Raw genomic sequence first — 22,003 nt, forward strand, 5'->3', positions numbered from 1 at the left:
TCCACCAGGGCCAGACACATTCAATCACCTTAAGAAAACCAAGAAGAACAATACTGTAAAAGAATTATCCTCCAATTAAAATAAGTAAATTAAAAAAAATAAATAAATAAGAATCTCTTTCCCACCCCCTTCTTCACTCCCGGAGAAACCCAGGCTTACTGTTTGTCTTCTTCTGAAAGTGAGGTTCTTCCACAGCAGCAATCTCAGCTGAGGCCAGTAAGCCATGTTACCTCAGCCAGCACCACAGCAGCCTGCGTGAGGCTCGGGAGCCCGGGAAGGAAGTGGCTGGAGCTCACAGCAGGGACGCTGTGGCTGGTCATTAACTGAAAGATAAAGCAAGAGGGGATGTTAGTTTTTGCTGCAAAGCCATACGCCAGTGAGGGCTGTTGCACCAGCCCCCTCACCTGAGCCTTCAACACCCAGTTCTGTCTCATGACTGCCTCTCCATAAGGCATGAGTCCCCGACTTCCAGCCTTGGGTCTCTGCTAAATAGGGATGCTGGAGCTATTCTGGCGTTAGCCTGTGAGTAAGTCATTATTATCCAAATCACTTGAGCTCCACTGATGTGACCACTGGGAATGAAAACTTGAAAAAAATGAAAAATTGAAGGCAGACCTAAGTGATCAATCTTATGTGCCCAAAACATCAGAGCTGCAAATGGCATACTGGAATCCCAGAGACCTGCCTCCCTTCTCTAAGAAAATGCCTTCCTTCTCAGAAAATGTCAGCAGCATTTATAAATTTTGCCTTGAACCTGGAGTGACTTAACACTATTGTCTGAAATTTGCTGCAGACTACATTTTCATCTCGCCACAAAGTTGAGTCCTTCCAATGATAAATGGCACCACTGATAGAAAGTTTCCTAATCTGAAACATCACAGCGTGTCTTAGATGACTGTGAGTACACACCAAGGAAATGCCATAGACACCCAGCTCCCAAGTGAGGAGGACAACCCCTAGTATTCTATGTGTGTGGAGAGAAACCAATATCCCATGGAGTAAAACAAGGCAGCCAAGGCAGGCAGAGAGCATCGCCCGTGAAACTGACAAGTTCCCACTGTCTGGACATATGCACACTTCTGGCCTTGCTCCACCTGCACCTGCATGCAGGGCCCACCTACTCCTCGCCAGGTGTCACAGATGCCTCCTTGGAGGACTGTTTTGCCATGCTGGGGGAAGGGGAGGCTCTCATATACAGGGGATACAACTTTCTGTGTGTCCCAGCTGCCCCTCAACAACAGTACTTATTTAATGCTGGAGTAATCCCAGTAGTCACAGTAAAATTAAAGCTAGGGAAAAGGCAGAAAATAGAAACTGGAAGAAGGGAGGGATACATAGGTCAAAGCTAAGCCCTGATACCACTTCACAGCCAGGAACTTTTAGCAGAAATAAGAAACCAACTTTACCTCTAAAATGGCTCATTTAATCATTGTGGTCTCTGGAGGAATGGAGGTGGGGATGGGAGATTAGGCAGGAGGAACAAACAGCAGAAAGGGCTAAGAATGTAGTGTCCGCTTGTGGATACAAAATTAAGGACTGGACTAAAAGTCTGTGAGTCCAAAGGGACCTCAACGCAAAGGTCAACCTCTAGCAGGACTTTGCCCTCTTGGCCCCCACACCACAAGGACTTGGATTAAAAACTTCTACAAAAGAAAAGGGAATGTAAGCAGTCTACAGTGTCTGAAAAGAATCACTGACTCTACTAGTATATATTTTAATTCACTCATTGATAAGCCAACAAATCAGGGATTCCTCTGAAAGAGTCAAGCCTTAGGACCTTTCTTTTATCACTTGCTCAGCAAACCTGTAGATGGACACAAATGCTCTTCCCCCCAAAATTTCTCACTAAAAATAATTAAACTAGCACTGTATCCATCCACAGTTTGTTATTTAAAGATGGCCACTGGTCTCTCTGAGCACTGAGAGCCAGAATTTGGTTGTGAGCTTCGTGCTTATAATCCTAAATCATTTTGTAAGTGGCCTGGGACAGGGCTTGCATCCCAGAAACACTGAAATAAATAATTAGCTAGATTTTCCGGATGCAAAAGGTGCTCTCCAGGAATCACTTAGTTGATTTAGAAGCTACACGCATCTTTTCAGGTCCCCAAGGTAACAATGAGGAGGTTGGAACATAAGTGTATAATTTAAAAAAGAAAGACAGCTTAGACAGGAATTAGGCCCAGCTTCTTAACTACATGCCCTTAGCCAAAACTTTATGCCCTCTGAGTATCAATTTCCTCAGTGTAAAATGGGGGTGACAATACCTACCTTGCAGGATATTCAATGGATATTCAATCGTCAATGAGACAATATAAATAAACATATAAGTTCCCCAGCAAAGTACACAGCACACTGTAAGTGGCAAAGAAATGAGCTCCCTCCTCCCCACTCTTCTTTCTCTGGTCCATCCCTACCTCTTACAGAGAAATGGTTATCTCCTGTCCAAACATTCTTTTCTACTCCATTATTTTTAGCAACAGCAGCATTTTTTAGCAAACCCATCATGGGTTTCTGACAAGGTAGGAGGGGCGAAGTAGGGTGGTGGCACTCCTGGGCCTGTGGTAACCGATTTCTCAAGCTTGATTAACTGATTAAGGCAAGTTGTCTGCAGGAAGGGGGCTCTATGATCACCACACACTGGGGACAGCCGTGAGGGTTGCTGGTGACTCCTGGGATATCCAGGAAAGTGGCACTGAATCCAGGTTGAAATCAGAATGGCCTAGTGTTAAAGACCCTCAGGCTCAAACCAGGACACAGAATCCCCTAAATCTGAGTGGAGAATCTCAGAAGAAAAGAAGACACACCTCTGCAGAATGGGCGCGAGACGAGAACGGCCAGGAGGAAGCTTTCTGGAGAGTGTTTTCCTAAAGCGGGGTTTCTGCATTTCCAGACACAGATCCTGGCTTCAGAGACCCTCCAGGAGACACGCAGAGACGTCAGCAAAAGTAGCCTATGCAGCGGTGGAAGGTATCGCTCCGGCTTCGCTGGGTACCTGCCCCGCTTTCCTACCCACCTTGGCATAGCCCTGGGCCTCTTGCATAATTCCCTCCTCCCACCTCAGAACATGGTGACCACTGCTGGGAGCAATTTTATCCAAAGAGGAGGTTTTGGCAATGCCCAAATCCTCTTCTCAGGTAACTGGGGCCAAAGGGACATTTCTACATCAGTTTTCCAAGGAAGCAAACAAACAAACCAAAACCAAAAAGAAGGCCGTACTATGTATTGACTAGATTTCTCAATGCTTCAAAGCTAGTAGCACACTCATTTCTGCCCCTGTGCACATTTCCAGTTACTGGTTGGAAAGCGTCCCACTTCACAGTCATGGCCAGTCAATAGGCCACCCTCTTCCGGCTCCTGACGACCACAACAGCCACTTCCCTGAACTCCCTGCCTCCTGTCTTGCCCCCTCCATCCATTTATCACAGAGAAACCAAAGTGATGCCACTAAACCAAAGCTCCAAACAAGCCACTCTCCCACTTAAAACTGCCTTTGTCAGCACTCCACTGCCCTGGGGATAAAGTGCAGTCCTCACCTTGGTTTAGCTGGTCTCCCCAATGACTCCAGCCTCCTCTCTCACCACTCCCCACTTTCTAAACCAAGCCCCAGAAAACTACTCATGGCTCCAAATGGGCAGCCCTCTTTCCCACCACTGGGCCTCTTGCATGTTCCCTGTCCTAAACTGCTGCTTCCAGAACTGTCAGCCAGGCTGAATCTTCCTCAACCGTAGGATCCTGTCCTGATACCTCCCCTGCACAGACATCTGGTTAAAAACCCCTCCGAGATGCACTCACAGCAGCCTCTGTTTTCCCTTGCATCGTTTTTGCCACTTTCTGAGTCCACGGGATAATTTCTCTTCATCGCAGTTTTCCCCAACATGCAAAACAGTATAAGGCATACAGTAAGCCTTCAGGGACTATTTGCTTAATTAATTAACTAAGAGATGGACATGAGAAATAGGGATTCAGGATGGAAGGGTGGTGGCACTCCTGGGCCTGTGGTAACCGATTTCTCAAGCTTGATTAACTGATTAAGACAAATTGTCCGCAGGGAGGGGGCTCTATGTTCATCACACACTGGGGACAGCCGCGAGGGTTGCTGGTGACTCCTGGGATATCCAGGAAAGTGGCACTGAATCTAGGTTGGCTTCCCACAAACACCGGTTTAGCTAAGGATGGAGCAGGCCCTCCCAAGGCCAGAGGAGCCAAGAAACCTGCTTTTCCCCACCTTCATGCCAAGTCCTAGGCATGTCCTCTTCTGGTCTCCACATCAGTCACCCAGGTGAATCACCCGTGGCCAAAATTTGACATAGTGTCCACACCCCAACCTTTTTTGTACAGTATGACCTCATGGAAGTGACCAATTAGATCTTTGGCCAATTTTTTAAAAGAAATTTTCACTTCAAATGCCACTGGTATTTTAAAATTATTAAATACCTAGAGAATACCACAGCCTGCTAAACCATGACCTTCTCAAATAAGCAATTATTAGCTGCATAGAAATGAAAATTAAAACCACAATGAGATACCACTACATACCCATTGGAACTACTACAAGTTTTTAAATTTTAAAGTATGAGTAGCAACTGGCACTATCATATACTGCTTGTAGAAATGAAAATGGAACAGCCACTTTGTGAAATACTCTGGTGGTTTCTTGTAAAATTACACACAGACTTATGATACAGCCCAACCATCCTGTCCTAGGTATTTGCCTGAAAGAAATGATGGCATTCGTTCACACAAAGAGCTGTATGTGAACATCCATAGAAGTCTTACACAGAATAGTCCAAACTGGAAGCAATCCAAAGATCCATAAATCAGTGAATAAATTAAAATGGAATATTGCTACTGCTGCTAAGTCACTTCAGTCGTGTCCGACTCTGTGCGACCCCTGAGACAGCAGCCCACCAGGCTCCCCCGTCCCTGGGATTCTCCAGGCAAGAACACTGGAGTGGGTTGCCATTTCCTTCTCCAATGCATGAAAGTGAAAAGTGAAAGTGAAGTCGCTCAGTCGTGTCCGACCCTCAGCGACCCCATGGACTGCAGCCTATCAGGCTCCTCTGTCCATAGGACTTTCCAGGCAAGAGTACTGGAGAGGGGTGCCATTGCCTTCTCTGAAAATGGAATACTACTCAGCAATAAAAAAGGACCACACTACTAATACGTTCAACAGCATGGGAGAAATCTCAAAAGCCTTATGCTAAGGGAAAAAAGTCAGACACAAAAGACTACATACTATATGAATCTACTTATATGACATTCTGGAAAGGTGAAACAATGGGGGCAGAAATCAGATCCCTGGTTGCCAGTGGGTAGGGGAGAGGACAGACTGTCAGAAGCACTGAGTGATAGATATATTCCACACCATGGTTGTGGCAGTGGTTATACATATACCACACGGATGTATCAAAACTCTTCAAACTATACCTGTAAAAAAGGCTAAATTTAACCACATGTAAATTATATGTCAATGATCTCCTCCCCCTCCCCCCAAAAAAATGTGTTCTATGATAATAATTAACATATTCCACAAGTCAAATCATGCCTTGGAAGAAATAAGAACTGTATGGTGTAAAGCTTGAGTATTGTGTGATTCTCTAGGAAAGTAAATGATGACTAAAATCTTCAACTCCTGTTCATTCCACAAACTGCAGCCTTAACTCTGCAAGGTTTCCATTACTACTACTACTACTACTAAGTGGCTTCAGTAGTGTCCAACTCTGTGCGACCCCATAGACAGCAGCCCACCAGGCTCCCCCGTCCCTGGGATTCTCCAGGCAAAAACACTGGAGTGGGTTGCCAATTCCTTCTCCAATAGCTTCCATTAGCCACAGCAAATATTTATTGAATACCTATTATGTGCAGGTGCTGTCCCAGACATTGGAGATTCAGCAATGAACAAAAGTGTTCTCACGGAACTTCTAGCAAGGTGGAAGAAGACCTGACAAATAACAGTAGGATTGTTGTTAAGGCAGTGGGTGATAAGAATAATGAAGAAAAATAAAGCAGAGCAAAGAGAGTAATGATAGGTGGGTAATTCTTTTCTTTAGGTTAGTGAAATGAGAATGTGCCATATGCTACTGGCAAAGGGGTCACCGAGTGACAGCTGGGATTGTGAATTCTTTTAACTTTTCCCTAAATCAAAATATGAACTGCCAGGCAGACTCAGCAATTGTGGCAAAAGAAAAAATAGAGGTTCACAGGAAGCCTGGTGCCAAGGGGGCAATGATGACCCCAGTCAGCAGCTACTGCACTGCTCCTCCAACTCCCATCCTCACCAAAATGTTCAGCCCTTTTGAATTCACACGTAAGTTTCAAAGAGAGATGAGAGAAGAAGAAAGGAAGAGAAAGAAGCAGACACGCTAAAAAGACAAGGTGGGAAGATTTTTTCCCACTGACTGATGTCAAAAGGAAAACAGGAACTATATCCCGTGACTGCCTTCTACCCTTCCAAAACATTAAATCTGTCTACAGAAATGCAGTAAGGAAAAAAACCACACATGTTTTCACTACCATCCAAAACTCAGTTTGTGCAGTAACAAAGGGTTGGTTGGTCTTTTTCCTTCCTACAAGAGCGCTGCAAGCACATAGGCTGAGCTTCCATCTAAGGGGGGCAGGGAACCTCCTACCTGCTCACTCCAAGAAAGGCCAGTCTCCACTGGGAACCACACAACTGCCACTTCTCACTGGAGCTGAGAAGTCGGCCCCTCGAAGCAGAAGAGGACAAGCTTGCACAAGGCCAACCCCCAGCTGATAGAAAGAGGTCATTGCAGCTTTGGAGACCCACTCCCACCACACCCCAATCTTACAGAGAAGCCAAGGCCCACCAAAAGCAAGGGGCCTGCCCAGACTCACCCCCAAGAGTTGGAACTGGCCTCCAGGTTTCTCCAGAAATAACTTTGTCAACAACTGCTCCTAGCTTCCCACTACTGCATTCCTCCTACAACTCTGTTTATTCTTCTGAACACACTTTTCCTATCAGTTCTACCCAAATAGCTCATATACACAGAATATGCAGCCAGCAACTGACTTTCATTTTTCAAAAACAGTGGTTTTATGATAGCTCTTTCTCTAAACAAAGTAATAAATAAGTATGTGTGTGTTCTTCTTTGTTAGATAAATTTCCCTATAGTTTCCAGAAGTGAGACAGAAGTTGAAATCTCTCCTGATGAAACTGTTTCTGGATATCCTATGCCAATAAATGACTAGCCAGTAACAAAAGCAAGAGGTAGATTTAAGGCAGAATATAACTATATAACATACGAACTGTAGTAAATGTGTTGGCACTAAAGCTCAACTAATGACCTCTTCCTCAGATGCTGATGCAAATTCAAGGATCACAGGTACTGCTGCATCTCATCTCCAGAGAGATGTAGAGCTTTCTGTAGAATTGAAGATAAGAAACCTGTAAGACCACCAGAGCATGCTTCTTTGGAAAAGGTCTGTTTTTTAATTGCCTCTCTGAGTGTATGTCTCCAGATCAGTAGCCACATTTATGGAAAATGATAGTGAGGTTAAAACCAGGCTGGAACAGGCTCTTTGCACCCGTGGCTGATGGATGACAGGGCATGCCTGCCGTGGTGGAAGAAGGTGACTTGGAAAGTCTCCCCATGATTTCTCCCAAGATAGCCATCAACTTTATTAAGCCTGAAGTTATTTTAACTGCCTTAGTTTCTTTTCTGGCCTCCAGTTGTCACCGAGCTCTCTACCCATAGGCCATTCATGCTAATCCTTAAATTCTATCCCCTCGCACTCTCCAGACACACTGTAGACTCACGACTCAGGGAAACTGTCCTTAGCTGCCACTAAGCCCTTAGAGGCCTGCAGAAAGGTCATGGGCTGGTACTTGGTGACCCCTGAAACTGCGTTCCTACTTATACCATAACATCTTAATACTCAAATTTAAAGAGAAAAAATGATGTAAGAAATCCTCCAAGATAAAAGTCACAGATAAAAGGAAGTGATTCTATCATTCTAGAAGATTCCTGTCATTCTAGAAGAGGCTCTGCTATCACAAGACCTGTTTTAAAAATACAGATTCAGTACTTTCCTGGTGGTCCAGTGGGTAAGATCCTACATTCCCGATGCAGGGGGCCCAGGTAGGATCTGTGGTCAGAGAACTCAATCTCACATATCGCAACTAAGACCAAGTACGGCCAAATAAATAAATATCTTAAAAATATATAGATCTAATGAATTTTATTAATTATAACAATTTGTAACTCAAGGGGAATTTTAAGTACCGAATGTATCATAACTTGATTATTAGTGACAGTAAGTTTATATATAACTGCACATTCTTGTTTCACCCTGGAACATATATTCAATTTCCTGGATGAAAGTATTTGCTAATGGCTAATTTTCAAAATGAGGGCTATGACAGGAATACACAAAAACTGAAAAGTTAGAAGAAATACCTGAATATTGTACAAATCCATAATGAGCCTTTGAGAAGCACAATCCTCATGCTGTCAACAATTCTATTTTAAAGGGGATTCAAAAAGTTTAAATCTATTTCTATCATGTTGCTGATATTTGGACAACCAAAGATCCTATTTATCACTCTCAACAGTCCAGTTGCTAGCAGCTAAAACAGTCTCAGAACTTCCAAAACTGACAACCAGAGTTTCTGAAAGCAAATCCATCCTGTCCTCAAGTTCTTGTTTCATCATTGTAGAATTATGGAGAAATTCTGACAAAATGTTAGAGACAGCCCTTCTTATGCTGCTGATTTCCACTAAACAAACACAGAGCAACCCTGAAAAGAAGACTTCAGCAAACAATACAACTATTTGCTTTTTTCCCTGGTTGCAGGTGTGTAGCATATAGGAAAAAGGAACCTTTCCCCTAGAAATGAAATACCTGTCAACATTACATGACGTAGAAAACACTTTTTTCTCAACCACAATCATAATGCCAAAGTTAGAGGGTCCTCGGGGAAGGAACTATAAAAGTGACAAACACCCTGAGTGACACAGAAACACACGCAAGTCTGCCTCCATGAGCAATCCTTTATTTGCAGAAAACTTTGACTGGATAATGTTCCCTGTTGTTGGACGAGGGCTTTCCAAGAGCATTTTAGGATAAAAGGCTTAGTGACTATATCAGCAAAAACCATTTTGTTTGCTTTACATCTTGGAAGGGTCAACATCTTCAGATGTTCAAACTTCTCCCAGCCTAAAAAGTTTATTTTTATGAAAGTGCTCAAAGGACTTGGGGACAGACAAACCCAAATCCCTTCACTGCCTTCCCCTTCCTGTAGACCTATGTCGCCGTGCAGCAAGCTTCCCCAGATGTCCTTAATTATTTTCATGGATTAAATAGCCTGGTAGACAGAAGGGAGGTTTTGGAGTCAGAGAAAGTGGGGTTTGAATACTGACTCTGCTACTCACCAGCTCAGGGACCCTAGGCATTGAGTCCCTGCATTCTCTCCATAAAATAGAACAAATAATGTATATAAAACATTATTTGGGACAAAAGAAGTATCCAGTAAATGGCAGCTATGATTAGTGCAGCTGACTTCACAGTGTAAAGTACTCAGCGTGTGTGTTAAGTCATCTCCGACTCTTTGGGACCCCATGAACTCTAGCCCACCAGGCTCCTCTGTCCATGAGATTTTCCAGGCAAGAATACTAGAGTGGGCTGTCGTTTCCTCCTCCAAGGGATCTTCCCGAACCCATGTCTCCTGCGTCTCCTGTATTGGCAGGTGAATTCTTTACCACTGAGCTACCTGGGCTTCCCCAAAGCACTTGGGTGGGGCACAGAGTGGGCAGTTTATTAATATTAAAGCAATCTCTCTTCTTCCTTCTCTGTCCACAGAAGGGACTATTTCCCCAATGGACTTTCCAAAACACACTGGAACTTTCTGCATGCCCAGATCTGTGGGAGATGTGAAAGGGTTTTGCTGGTATCCTGGTACCATTTCTACCAGTGTCTTACCATAACTCCCCCGATTTGGGGACCCCTACCACATATGTATACTATTCTTCTGCTCTGGGAGCAGTCAGCTCTTCTGTTCCACATAGGCTGCCTTCCTCCATGTCTTCAGCACCTCACTCAGTTTTGTTCTCCAGACTACTTCCTCCAGCTTCCAGGTCAATTACCTATTTGTGATCTGGGCCTTATATCTATTCCTTCATCTCTTCAGCTCTCCCACCATCTCCTCCAGTGTACTAAGTACTCCGACGGTCCCTGCTACACAGTAAGTCAGGCTGCAAGCGACCATCTCAACATCTTACTGTCCTACGCCACACTGAGCCCAGAGCCACTTGGTGCTTGTACACATTTGTGGAGTGAAGCCTTCTGAAGTCAGACCTCAGGGATGAGAAAAATTAGTTAAAGCAGGTTCACCACGGTAGCAAATCAGAAATGTCATAAAGGACAAGCTCAGGTAGCCCTTGAAGGAATTTGAGTTTATATCCTGACACACAGGAGGCATTGGTTGACGTTACAAATATTGGTTAGTTAACTGATTATGCAAGGTAAAATTTGGAGTTCCAAGTCAACTGAATCAACTTTTTCTCATGACAAATTTTCCAGCTGCGTTCAAAGCAATTCAGATTAAACAGGACTGCATCTAATTTGGTCTTCCCCAAAGTCACTCAAATTTGTTGGTAAGGGCGTTCATTTTCATGTACTTCTTGTGAGCAAAGGAGAATCTGTAATTTGCCCAGACTGAGGCTCCAGTCCCCTGTAAACATGCCAACTAACAAGAACACCTCCCCTAGGGGTTCAACCATGAATACAAAACTGTCAACATTGGTCAGGAGCCTCAAACTCTAAACTCATAGGCTCAAGTCAAGAACTCACTCAATGAAGCTTATCAAAACCTGTATACTATTTTTCAACCTCAACACTTTATTCCTTTTACTTTTGCCAAAACAAGTAATCTCACCTGTGGCTCTTTCCCAGTTCTAGCTCACATGTGACCAAACCCGGCAATCTTGTCCAGAACCTCCCCTTTCACCAACCAGCTCTTGAGATAGTGCTAGCACAGATCATTTGTCCAAGGTGCCTCATGTGTCCAAGATGCAACCCAGTGAGAACCAGCTGACCAGCTAGGTGAGGATGTAGTTGGAGCTCCAGGACAGGCACAGAGGCACAGGGTCGAACCTGCCCTCCCAACTTCAAAACTGAACTCCTTCTCTTGAACTAACAAGCCACTTTGTTGACTGCCTTGCTAAATTACAGAGGAATAAGATCACAAGTTGACCTGAAAAACAAAAAATGAAGGATGTTAGCTTTTAAAAAGAAAAAATACTGGCAACATGAGCTCCATTATTTGAGGTCTGGAAGGATGTTCCCAGTGGAAATTGATCTGAATTATTTCAATGTTATCATGATTCTGAGTACTTCTTCTTGAAAGTGCTACTGTCATTAAGATCTTCACAAATCAAACATTTTATGTGCCAGATAACAAAATGCTCAAGGAAAGATGCAACTAAACTATTGGGTAGAACTCCTGCTAGCCTCTTTTATCAACTGCAGTTGACAGTGGCATTTTAAAATGCACACACTCTCATCTCCCAAGCGACTGTATGCTAAGTGTCTACATCACTTGAGCATGGAGTTCCCAGTGGAGTTCCACCTGAGGACAGTGTGCCTTGCTGGTCTTTGCAGCCTCCAGGGGGACATCCACTCCCCTCAATGGAGGCCATTGGAACCTAGTGTCAGACAGCCAAGGAGAAAGCCATGCTGAGACCATGTGAAATGGGACTAGAGTTGGAAATGGGGAAATGGCACTAATTCCACTAAATTTGCAAGTCCTGTAACAGGACTGGCAACTGAAGAAACACAACTTGACCAAAGGCTTTCCTTATCTTGAACTCCAGGTACTTCCTATAATTAACACAACCATTAAAGTTAAAAGAAAACTAAAAAGCTAAAAAACTGCTGGTAATCACAATTAATCCTAAACAGCCAAAATTAGCACAAGGTTTTTCTACTTTTGCATGAAGAAAATGGTCCCAGGGAAAGACTCAACCTTCGGGACTTTTGTGGGCCTTTCCTTGATTTGAACTTACAGCCAAAGAGCAGTGTTTATTTGAGAGAAAAAGAAAATCCAGTTGAAAAACCCATTAAGATTCAAATTGGACCAATAGAATAAATGAGGCCAGTTCAATATTAAAGATTCAGTGTCCACTGTAAGCTGAAAGGACAGACCTATAGACTGAATTTTTTTTCTCCTAAAGGGACACTGTAAATACCACCCTAAATTCTGATACAGTAGCAAGAAGCTTGGATTAAAGAAGCAAAAAGTTAAGATTTTAAATTCCTGTTACTGACTGCTAGGGAATGAATTTAGGTGAGCCATTCTACCACTCTGAGCCACAGAATATAAGGAGACTGGAGTAGAAGATCTTCTGGGGACTTCCTTAGTAGTCCAGTGGTTAAGACCACCTTCCAATGCAGGGGGTGCAGGTTCGATCCCTGGTTGGGAAGCTAAGATCCCACATGCCTGGCCACCAGAAAACCAAAACCAAATTGTAACAAATTCAATAAAGACTTTAAAATTTAAAAAAAGATCTTCTGAGTCTAAGAAAACTGCCTGCAGCTTGAGTTTCAGACTCAAGTTTGAACCCCCAGCTCTGCCATTACTGAAGTACGTGAACCAGGAACAAATTATTTAACTAGTCTCTGTATCAGGTGTACCATCAGAAAAACGCGGCAGCCTCAATATTTCCCCGATTGCAGGAAAGTTTATGAGATGAATTTAAGCAATATTTAAATTCCACTTAGAAGATTTTAGGGGATGGTCAGGCACAGTATTAAACACTCAATCACACAATGAGAAAATGTTCTTTTCAGCACTTTAGATTTGTAAAAACTGTATTAAGGAGAAAGTTTCTGTTTGATCTTCTTTTCAATGCTTCTATAACATGTGCTTAATTTCCCTTTTTTAACAAAGTAAGAACAAGTTTCAGAGTCAGTGCCTTTAGAAAGCAAGCTTATTTTATCAGATCAGATCAGTCGCTTAGTCATATCTGACTCTTTGCATCCCCATGAATCGCAGCATGCCAGGCCTCCCTGTCCATCACCAACTCCCAGAATTCACTGAGACTCACGTCCATCGAGTCAGTGATGCCATCCAGCCATCTCATCCTCTCTCGTCCCCTTCTCCTCTTGCCCCCAATCCCTCCCAGCATCAGAGTATTTTCCAATGAGTCAACTCTTCGCATGAGATGGCCAAAGTACTGGAGTTTCAGCTTTAGCATCATTCCCTCCAAAGAAATCCCAGGGCTGATCTCCTTCAGAATGGACTGGTTGGATCTCCTTGCAGTCCAAGGGACTCTCAAGAGTCTTCTCCAACACCACAGTTCAAAAGCATCAATTCTTCAGTGCTCAGCTTTCTTTATAGTCCAACTCTCACATCCATACCTGACTACTGGAAAAACCATAGCTTTGACTAGACGGACCTTTGGTGGCAAAGTAATGTCTCTGCTTTTTAATATGCTATCTAGGTTGGTCATAACTTTCCTTCCAAGGAGTAAGCGTCTTTTAATTTCATGGCTGCAGTCACCATCTGCAGTGATTTTTGGAGCCCAAAAAAAGCTTATTTTATAGACAGGCTTTAAAAAACAATTCATTTTCATTCTAATTATTTTTAAAACTACCTTTTATTTCAGACAACTGACATCAGTTTTCAATTTAGAGAACCAATATAAGGTTAACTTTTTAAAAATATATGTGTTGATAACTATAAAAGTGTGAGTCCATTGAAAGAATCTGAGGGGTTTACATGCTGCCTGTCTCCAGGTTCTAGTGAGGAGTAAATGAGGTAATGGAGGGGAAGGCCCAGCCCACACTGTGCTCATCTACCTGCGGTCAAGGGGCAAAATGTTGTCAGTGAGGAATCAGAGGAGAAGGTACAGTGTAAACAAGATCCATCAACCACGAAGGATGGATGTAAGATTCCAGAACAATAAGCTCAGAGAAAGCATGAAGGGGTTCTTAAAGTAGAAATCAGAGAAAAGAAGAAAACCCACAGAGGGAGTCAGTTAACAGTTACTGAGCCAGACTATGTGCTCATCACCAGTGAGAAAACACGGTGCAGTGGATGCCTCGTACGGTCCAGGACAAAGCTATCCAAACCAGAGTCTTATTTGGAAGAGCCTTGAATGCCAAGATTACTATGGTGTCAGATCCTTAATGTCTTCTGACATTTGTTCAACACCTAGTACTCTACATGGTGTTCAAAAAATATTTGCTAAAGGAATGAATTTCAGTTTAATGGTATTTTTTGTATATTAGCCATAAACAAATAGATACACACACACACATTTTAAAAATATGGTATCTTCCTCTTCTTTCCTTCCAATACCAGAAATCACACCTCACTCCAGCTGAAGTAAACTGCCACTTCCATCCCAAAGCCTTGCATCGGGGAGTGGAGAAGAGTCTACAGATCAGTCTAAAAGCCATTATTCTGGGCCTTTTCATCCTCTCTGCCTTTCCAAGGAAAGCTGCTGCTTCCATTAGTGTTACCTTTATGTCAAACGTGGACCATCTAAATACCAGATCCAATCAAATTCAAGCTGCCATACCCTTGAGGACTTGCTTCTTCCAAAAAACAAGCTTGGTTTGACTCTTGACAAAAACTATTCCCAACCTGGCATCCTACAGAAATTTTGCAACGCAAAAGTAAACAGGGATATGAAACCCAAACAACTTCTTAGCAGTTCCTTCCCTCTTCCCATGTCTGTTTCAATCATGAAACCTCTTGCTCCTTTTTTTCCCTTCTGGTTCCTTCCAGTCCTAATTTGTTATGATCTTTGAAACAACTAACTCAAAGCAATGCTTTAGAAAACTTTGTGTCTTGCCCATCTGCACCCAGTGAGAGTCTTCTGAGATATTTAGAAATATCCTTATAAGGTTAGTCTATTTCTCATCCTTTCTTGGAGGATGAACATATCTCAAAAGTCAGTTAGCTTTCTATTATATATTGGCTTAATAGGATTGCACTATAAAAAACAAAATCTACACTCAAAATGGAAATGCCCAGAATGGAGAGTCCAAATGAATATTTTCTTTCAGAGAGAATCTCCAGATGGTGAGTCGGAAATGAGACAAATGTCTCATCATGTCTCATTCCATCATGTTTGCTCCATTGAAACTTACTGAGATCACCAACCACTTTTTCCTTTGCATTTAAGATAAAATTCTTCTTTGGGTTCTATGAATCAAGTCTTCATCCACCTAATGTGGATAAATAAGTAATTCCAACCCCATCTCACTTCTTCTTCCTCTCCTCCCACCATCTTCTTTTCTTCCGTCATCACAATCATCAAAACACTCCTATGTATTCCATGGGTATTTCCATTCTACCTCTCAAAACCCACACAATCTCTTACACTAATACTGAGAATGTCCCTCAGGACGTTTCTCTGGGCAGCTCCTATCAAAGAATCCCTCTTTTTCCTAAATACACATCTGCTGCTGCTAAGTCACCTCAGTTGTGTCCGACTCTGTGTGACCCCATAGACGGCAGCCCAACAGGCTGCTCCGTCCCTGGGATTCTCCAGGCAAGAACACACATCTAGAGAATACAAAAGCTTGAATGGCTCTTCAAAAGTCATGTACTCAGCCTCTTTCATCAAGAAATTAAATCTTAGAAAAGTAAAATGACTAGCCCAGGGCCACATGACTGCTTAGTGGGTTTCTGGAATTACACATAGAATATAATTACATCAAATTGTATGTAATTATATGTAAAATTTGGAGTGTACATGCCTGTGTATATTTTTTATGAAAAGGGAATCCATAGCTTTCAGCATATTCTCCATGTAGTCCAGAATACTGTCCCAATAAATAATAACCACTGATTGGTTTTATATATACAAAATTCTTCCCAAAAAGTGTCTGGTGCTAAACACCAGTTATCATAAAACATTTTGACTTCAAGAGTAGCCAAATAAAATGTTTTGACTTCCAAATGCTTCTTAGAAGTTGGATTTAGCATAGAAAATGTTGCAATTCTAAACAAATACACATATATGCATACAGACCCACACACACATGAAGAATGAATAAAAGAAAAGATTCTATACATAAAAGGTTATTTTGATTTTTAAGTAATTAAATTCTAAATTACTTAGTGAATTATCTCTTTCTTATTTTTTTAGAAATAAATTAATGTGCAAATAAATGTAGTTTAATGTGAAATGTAACAGACTAGAACACTTTCTCAAAACACAGCTGCCTCAAAAAAGAGAAATGAAACTGAGTGGAATCAGAATTGTTTGTTCTACAAAAAGTAAGCTGGTCTAAGTACACACTAATATTTCTCAACCTATCATAAACCCAACCTTAATTAGTTAGTTCTCATATAATTCTACTTCTAATGCTTTTCTGTGATTATCACATCATTTTAATTCATCTTTCAGAATATAGAAAACCAACATTAGCTTCCCATTCTCTTTGACTTATTCAAGATAGCATTTATTGAATCCCCTTCCATATCAAGGAGAGTAAATTAAGGACTGGGACCTTAATCCTAGAGAATTAGGATTCTCTAGGATTCTAGGACCTTAACCCTAGAAGAATCCTAGACCTCCTCCTAGAGAAGCATACACTCAAGAACAAGACAAATGTTAACTATAACCAAAAAAAAAAAAAACAAAACCATGCAATTAATCCCATGACATGAATAGTGCTATGATCCAACCCTATGGGAGCAAAACAGAAAGGGATAATTAATTTTAACTCAGTGTTGGCAGGAAGGTGTGAATCCAGGAGAGCTTATGAGAAGGATGGCATTTAAATCAGGTCTTAGGGTAAATTTTCAAAATGGAAAAAGACAGGATTTCAAGTTTTCTTTTGTTTTAGGAACCAAGTCTGATGCTCCTCGGAGTAAATGCTCTTTGCTTTAAAACAGCTTACTGTCTCAACAGAATGCAGAATAACCAAAGGCTCTACCTGAAAACAATTTTACATACAAGATTTTCTTACTCTGACTTCAGATATTTCTAAAATGTGCCTCTCTAACAACATCTGTGCTGCTTACCTATCCAGGGAACTATTTTCAGTCGTAAAATACCCAAATGAAAAGTGAGACTGATTCTTTGCCTTTAGCGAGTATTTCATTTGTCAAAATTCAATATTTTAACAAAGCCCTTATCCTATTATTGGTAAATTCATGGAAACCAGACTGCCTGGAATGCAACCTCAGCTTCACTACTTACTTACAAACTCCATGGTCAGGCTACTTACCCTGTCTACACCTCAGTTTCCCTGTCTGTAAAATGAAAATAATAACAGAATCCACCTTATGCGGTTCTCAACAGAGTGAACTAAATTATTATGTGTAAAATGCTTGAAACACCCAGCATAAGGTAAATCAATAATAAGCATAACTTTTTACCAAGAAAAATCTTTTCTAAGAGTTTATGTCTAAGGTGCTACACCAATTTAATAAGAAGTTTCCCATTCTGTCTCACCTTTATTTAAGCTGACTTTGAAAATGTATTTGCTCAGAGAAAGATGCCATAAGAAAAGAGCTAAATTTGATTTCTAGACAGTAATGTCAGTAACAGAAAAACAGGTTATTTCAGAAGGTCTCTGACATATTGAAGGATAAAACAAACAGAAATCATATTGTACAATAAGCAATTTTAAAAATTCGCCAAAGATTGACAGCTAAGCTAACAGTTCCCTTCCCTTTTTCTTTTGTTCCTTATCCTTTTACAACCAAACTGTCTATCCACTTTTTATGTATTACATGGGGAAAGATTTGGACATCATTATAGACTTACAAATATTTGACTGAAACAACAGTAAATTTTTTATTTTAAACCAAGAGCTAAAGTTGAGCAAATTTTACTGTCTGTCCTTTCCATGGTGTTGCAATCCCTATGCAATCAATGTCCCAACACGCTAAAGAGAATTTGTCTGGCCCACTCACAGCAACAAGGGAAATAACATACAGGCTGTAGATTCCGTGAAGGACTAGAGCAGATATATCTACCAGAACTCAGCGAGCATCCTCGCAAAGTCCTGTGACCACAGCAACTGAAACTGTACCACCTCACTGCTTAGTGTGGGAGTCAAAGAACTCTGGGGCTCACTGGATAGGTTCAAAACTTAGCTCTGCCAGTTGCAAGGTGTGTGGCCAGAAACTCTCTCTGTTTATTAGTCTGCAAAATAGGGATAACAGGTGGATTTGTGGTTAAAATTAAAATAGTATTTGAAAAGCATTTGTAATAGTATTTGGCACCTGGTGCTATTTAACAGTGTCTATTAAATAAATATTGCAGTAACTTCCACACTTATGATAATTTCCACATGCAGATATGAAGACAGTTTCAGTTTTAGTGTAAGCCCTCCTCCAGAACAGTTAAATTAAAACAAATTTTCAGCAAGATCTTTAAAATTTAATATGGAGGTAATTAATCATAAAGAGCATTAAATTTCCATTATTTCTTTACCATCTAGATGGTAAATAAAATGTATTTGGAATTTAGAGTATTTTAGAAGTGCTAAAACAACATGTCTATTGGAATTTTCTAGACTGTCAGAGGTTTAGGAATTAAGGAAGAGGTTATTAAGAAATCTAAGGCAATGTCCATTTAATTTTTTAGGAGCTGAAAATAAAAATACAAAGATATTAACAATTTACAATCATGCGGAATATAGCATAAGCAACTTAGCTTATGGGAAGGAAGAGCCCCTAAAAAAATTTTTAATAAGATAAATACTACAGAAGATAAAAAACTGTGTCACTGAGTTTCATTTGGTTTCATTCATTTTTAATAATGTAAGCATTAAGACTTTTTAACGTAAGCATTAAGAGCAGAGGTTGGAAACCATCAAACTCTAATCACCCTTTTCCAATCTAAGCTAGTCTTACATGAACTGTAAATATGCCCTAAGTCAAAAGGTGTCCAGGGTTCATTATAGGCCTCTATTTAGATGTAAATTGAGAGCTGAGATTTTAAATGCTCATCTGAAGGGGAGACACATATCACAAGTGTCCATTTCACCATCAGATACATCATTCTGGAACACCAGGCTGGTCCTTGCAAGGGGGCTCAAGAATTACTCTGACTGCAGTAGCAAGTCTTACCCCTTGAACTGTGGTCATCGAAGGCTGTCACTCTGATTCTACCGCTTTTTCTCAAGAAAATACGAGTGTGCTCTGTGTATCTAATGTTTTCCCAAAACTCTATCATGAATTAACTCAATGCATAAAGCATTAAAGCTCCTATAAAAAGAGCATTTGGGAATGGATACATGTATGTGTGACTAAGTTCCTTTGTTGTCACCTGAAACTATCAAATATTATTAATCAGTTATACTTAAAAGTAAAATTAAAAGTTTTGTTTTGTTTTGTTTTGTTTTAAAAAGGAGTACTTGGGGAACAGGCTGACAAGGAAAACTTTGTACTTGAAAATTATTTACCACCAGAAGAGGTTCTACTCCAGAACCTTCTCCCTTTGCTCTCACACTTTCTTTGATTTAGGCTAAGTGTCTCAAGAGAATGACATGAACAACAGAAAGCCTCCATTAATTTCGTAGTAAGTATGAGGAAAATGGGCTGAAATAAAAGGGGAGATAAAAAACTAAGTACTTCTTTAGTTGAGTTTTAAATTTTGTCTGAAAAGATCGAAATCCCACACTACTGTTTAAAGGACCATTAAAACTCTGCTTTTGAACTTGCAAAATTTTATGAGGTGTTCTTTGATGGGAGGTGGGAACCGGTCCTTAGGAAGTGACTTGCTGATTTTTATCACCAAGGAATTTTTTAATATCAAATTTATCGTCTATTATATGAATGTATATACCACGCACTCACTTCCTTGTTTCACCGAAAAGTCCTGGTTTTAAAAGCTGATGGTATCGCTTTTGCAAAAGACAAGGGCCAATTATTTCCAGTGCTACATTTCTTTCTCTCCCTTTTTCCTTCTCTCTCCCTCTCTCTGTTTTCTTTTATCTTGTTTTATCTTTTCTTTTATCTTGTTTATTTCCTTCTTTGAGTGCTGAAAAACAGGTACCTACACACAACCCTAGCACTGGCCCACGCCCCAAGAACCTTCCATTTAGCAACTCTCTGGGAGTTGGGAAGCATTCTAAAACACAAGCAGAAGCCCTTTCGCCTGATCCCCCAGGTTTCCTCCCAGTTTACAACCACCCGTCTTCACCGGATCTCGGTCGGAACCCTAGCAGGCGACAAAGCCTCTTACAGCCTGGGCTCACTCTGGTCAAGGAGCCGATTCCCAGGCCACCCGGCCAGGAGGCGCTGTAGATCAGTTCCCACCCCACTCGGTGGCTACCAGCAGCCGGCGCCCAGCCCTCCCTCCCCCCACCACGAAGCACAGCCCGCCCGCGGAGCTGCGAGCTCTGCACCGCGCGCCGGGGTTACTCTCGGTCATTCTGCTGCACCGTCTCGCCCTAGCTTCCCCATCCGTGCCCTGTCTGAAGCTGCTCCAAGAGACACGCAGCAAAGGGCAGGAAGATGGGGGGGTGGGGGGTGGGCAGGGGAATGGTCACCTCAGCTCCTGGTTTCCGCAGACCCCCCTTCTAACGTTTGTTAAAGAAACAAAACTCTCGTCCCTCCGCCCTGCCCGTCTCCCCCACCCCCATCCCCAGCCTCCCACAGCGTCAGAGACAGTAGCTCCTGGAAGCGTATGGAGACTATGGAACAGGAACCCCTGACCAAACAAAGCCCCCGAGGCCTCAAAAGACCACTAGCGCTAAGGACTCTGTTTGGGACACCTCCCACTCGCATTCTTGGTGAGCCAGAAAGCGCTGCTCCAGTCCGGGGGCGCGGGGGACCTATTCCCAGATCAGAGCCCAACCCGGACTAGCTCCTTAGGAACAGAGGGGATTCTGACGGCTGGCATTTTTCCCGGTGGGCGCCAGCCGACCCGCAGCCAGAGAGGGTTCCAACCGACTCAGGCGCTTCCAAACAAAGGGAATAGCTCAGTGCCAGACCTGCCACTCTCCCTACTCCGGCAGCAGCGCCTCCAGCACCACCAGAAGCCCCCGATTCCACTGCGCCCCAGCTACTGCGCTCGGGTCTCCGCGCGCCCAGAGATGCTCCCCGAGCTCCACCGCGGGCGAACCCTGAGCGCAGCGATGTCCCGTCTTTGGGTCGCCAGAGCTCCTCCTAGGACGTCCTCTCCACATTTACGAGCCCCTGTTTGTGCTGCAGGAGGTGGGGATGTGGGGGTTCGGACTAAAGTCCCCGAAACCCAGAGCTTCCCAAAGTCCCCTCGGCCCGAAACGAAACAATAACGTCCAAGTCGCTCAAGAGACTCTTACCTGTTTTCCACTTTTGTGTTTGTGGCTCTTTCCCCAACCCCTTGAAAAACCCTTCGGGAAAGAAGTGGGGTAAAGGGAGCAAAGCGCCCCGAGAAATTGGCTGTGGCGCCGCTGGTTGCACGGCGCACCCTGTTCTGCCCACCTGGGCCCGAGGAGAGAGAGGTGTCGGCGCGTCTCTGCCGGCCCCGGCAGCACTCACTCTGCCTCGGAATTACCGGGGTTTTGCCGCGACTAGTTCCTTTTATAGATTCGGCGGCGCTGAGCGCTGGGGTTACTATCGGTCAAAGCCTGTTCTCTCCCTCCTTCCCCGCCCCCTTCCCGGCCTCTGTTTATGTAGTTCAGTCACTCAGTAGAAAGCACGTGGAGCCGCGTCCCGCCCCTTAAACGGGCGACGTCCAGCGGCGCGCGGGGCTGGGGGCGGAGGGCGCCAGTGGGGTGCAGCCGGCCTACCCCCGGCGTAGGTCCGCGCCCCTCGCCCCAGCCCGGCCCGCCAGCGCAGGAACAGGGGCAAACGCCGGTCTTGTGGCTGTGCCCTCCAGAGACTCTCATCCAGGTTCAGGGCAGCCAACAGCACGAGTGAAAATCGCTTTCTCTAAACTAGTTCTTTCAGCAAGTTTTGTTTCCTTTGTTAATTTACTCAGCTGGAGGGACTCGGGGGCGGAGAGAGGAGAGGAAAGGGGAAGAGAAAGAGAGGCTAAAACCCCGAAGGATGCCAACCCTTTAGTCTTTTTTTTCCTTTAAATGC

At 42.9% G+C, this 22,003-nt stretch overlaps 1 protein-coding gene across 3 annotated transcripts in view; it reads right to left on the bottom strand.

The window, feature by feature from the left end:
• The window catches only part of ABCA1 (ATP binding cassette subfamily A member 1), a 137,593-nt gene extending 116,101 nt beyond the window's left edge, over positions 1 to 21,492 (bottom strand). The window contains exons 1-2 of one of the 3 annotated variants that reach the window (XM_019966667.2): positions 21,259 to 21,492; positions 160 to 323 (exon numbers count right to left, since the gene is read on the bottom strand). In XM_019966667.2, coding sequence (XP_019822226.2) covers positions 160 to 225 — 66 coding nt within the window. In that variant the 5' untranslated portion in view covers positions 226 to 323; positions 21,259 to 21,492. Of the gene's footprint in view, positions 1 to 159; positions 324 to 2,804; positions 10,428 to 21,258 lie in introns of those variants that run through there. The other 2 variants (XM_019966669.2, XM_019966668.2) reach the window with 2 other exon arrangements.
• Positions 21,493 to 22,003: the final 511 nt, after the last annotated feature.

Source organism: Bos indicus, chromosome 8, assembly GCF_029378745.1.
Source record: "Bos indicus isolate NIAB-ARS_2022 breed Sahiwal x Tharparkar chromosome 8, NIAB-ARS_B.indTharparkar_mat_pri_1.0, whole genome shotgun sequence".
NCBI lineage: Eukaryota > Metazoa > Chordata > Mammalia > Artiodactyla > Bovidae > Bos > Bos indicus.